This window comes from Saccostrea cucullata, unplaced genomic scaffold (assembly GCF_032062105.1).
Source record: "Saccostrea cucullata isolate Sc308-1 unplaced genomic scaffold, CSIRO_AGI_Scuc_v1 ctg20299, whole genome shotgun sequence".
In the NCBI taxonomy this organism is placed as follows: domain Eukaryota; kingdom Metazoa; phylum Mollusca; class Bivalvia; order Ostreida; family Ostreidae; genus Saccostrea; species Saccostrea cuccullata.
This window is the reverse complement of record NW_026937588.1, coordinates 1,294-2,792: the sequence shown is the minus strand read 5'-3', so window position 1 is coordinate 2,792 and position 1,499 is coordinate 1,294. Positions and strand designations below refer to the sequence as shown.

The window sequence follows — 1,499 nt, the reverse complement described above, 5'->3', positions numbered from 1 at the left end:
ACTCTCATAAGGAATTTATGTTTTAAAAATGAATACATAAAGTTTCTGCTTTGAATAGCATTAAAGTTTAAACTTTAAAGTGAGCATAGGGTATAATATCCACTGAATCCAGGCTAATCAAAAGGACCGTCTCATTCAAAAGACTGATTTTTTTCCTCCTAAAAAATAAGGTAAAAAAGCAATTTGAATTCTTAGATCTAAATATGGAATAAGTCTACAATCTAGCTCAACATCAAACATAATGTAACTATGTCATAAATTTATTCATATTTAGCCACTTTTTTCTTTAAATGCCCAGTTGAAAGGCTACAGGACCCTGCTTCAAAGCAGGACAATTATGCCCTGCATGAGGACAGGCCATTTTATACTTTATAGTCACTGTGCATAAAATGATATTTCTCAATCGTTTTAAACATTAATGTCACCATAAAATAATTAATGTGTACATTTACATGTTTCTGGATAAAAGATAAATTTTACACTTTTGCATGACTATAAAAATAAACTTAAGAAAAAACAAAGCAAAATAATTGCAATGCAATTAATAAATGTTATTTTTATCTGCAACAGCTGCCATTAACTTTGTAGGTATATGTACCTATAACTGCATAAACTATACACATCTTTCTCTGTTATGTAATTTCAATATCAAATCAAGAATAGAACTGCATTTTTTATTCTGTTGTATTTTTTTCAGGTGTTCAATCCAATGTAGCTTTCACAGCCGGAGTTGGATATGGTGATAATCATGAATTTTCTTCTGGACAAACAGTTAAATAGTTTTGTGTATTTTTCAGGTGTTCAAACCAATGTAGCTTTTACAGCTGGAATCTTAGGAGAGACAAGTGGACAACATACATATACAGGTACAGTTAAATTCCCAACAGTCATATACCAGGTGGGAGGAGGATACAACCCTACAACAGGAGTGTTTACTGCCCCAAAAGCTGGACTATACCTCATATTCTGTACTAATGTGGCATATAATGATGAATACTTCTGGACAAGAATAATGATTAATGGTTCAGTTAAGGCAGGAGTCATGGGTTTCATTGGATCATCTTCTATGATAGTCAACCAATCAGCCTCCAACCTTGTTGTCCACCAGTTACAGGTGGAGACAAGTCTGGATAGAGGTGCAACAGGGAAGTCATCTGTACTCATTAAATCCAGAGACAACATTTTCTGTAGTCATGATCAATGGATCAGACTAAAACCACAATATATAAAGGGTCCCTGTTTGGAGGGTAACAGTTGAAACTGACCCCCCAAAGGGAAAAACCATTGTCAACCGACGCGTCAGCGGAGGTTGACAATGTTTTTCCGAGGGGTGACATTTTAAAATGTTACCCTCCGAAAACAGGCACCATTTATTTTATTATACTGAATGTCTTATCGATTTAGGATGTCAGCAAAAAAAAATCGTCAATCGTCTTTAGTTCAAGTTTAGAAAGCTCCTGCTACCCCCTTTACTGTGAAAAAGATTAACTGACCTCTTT

At 34.5% G+C, this 1,499-nt stretch overlaps 1 protein-coding gene across 1 annotated transcript; it reads left to right on the top strand.

Annotated features, from left to right (window-relative positions):
* Nucleotides 1–797: 797 nt before the first annotated feature.
* On the top strand, nt 798–1,247 carry LOC134248444 (uncharacterized; the record flags this gene model as incomplete). Its single annotated transcript, XM_062730843.1, has 1 exon — nt 798–1,247. A coding segment is annotated over one exon (450 nt), but the record flags the coding sequence as incomplete, so codon positions are not given.
* Between the last annotated feature and the right edge of the window lie 252 nt (nt 1,248–1,499).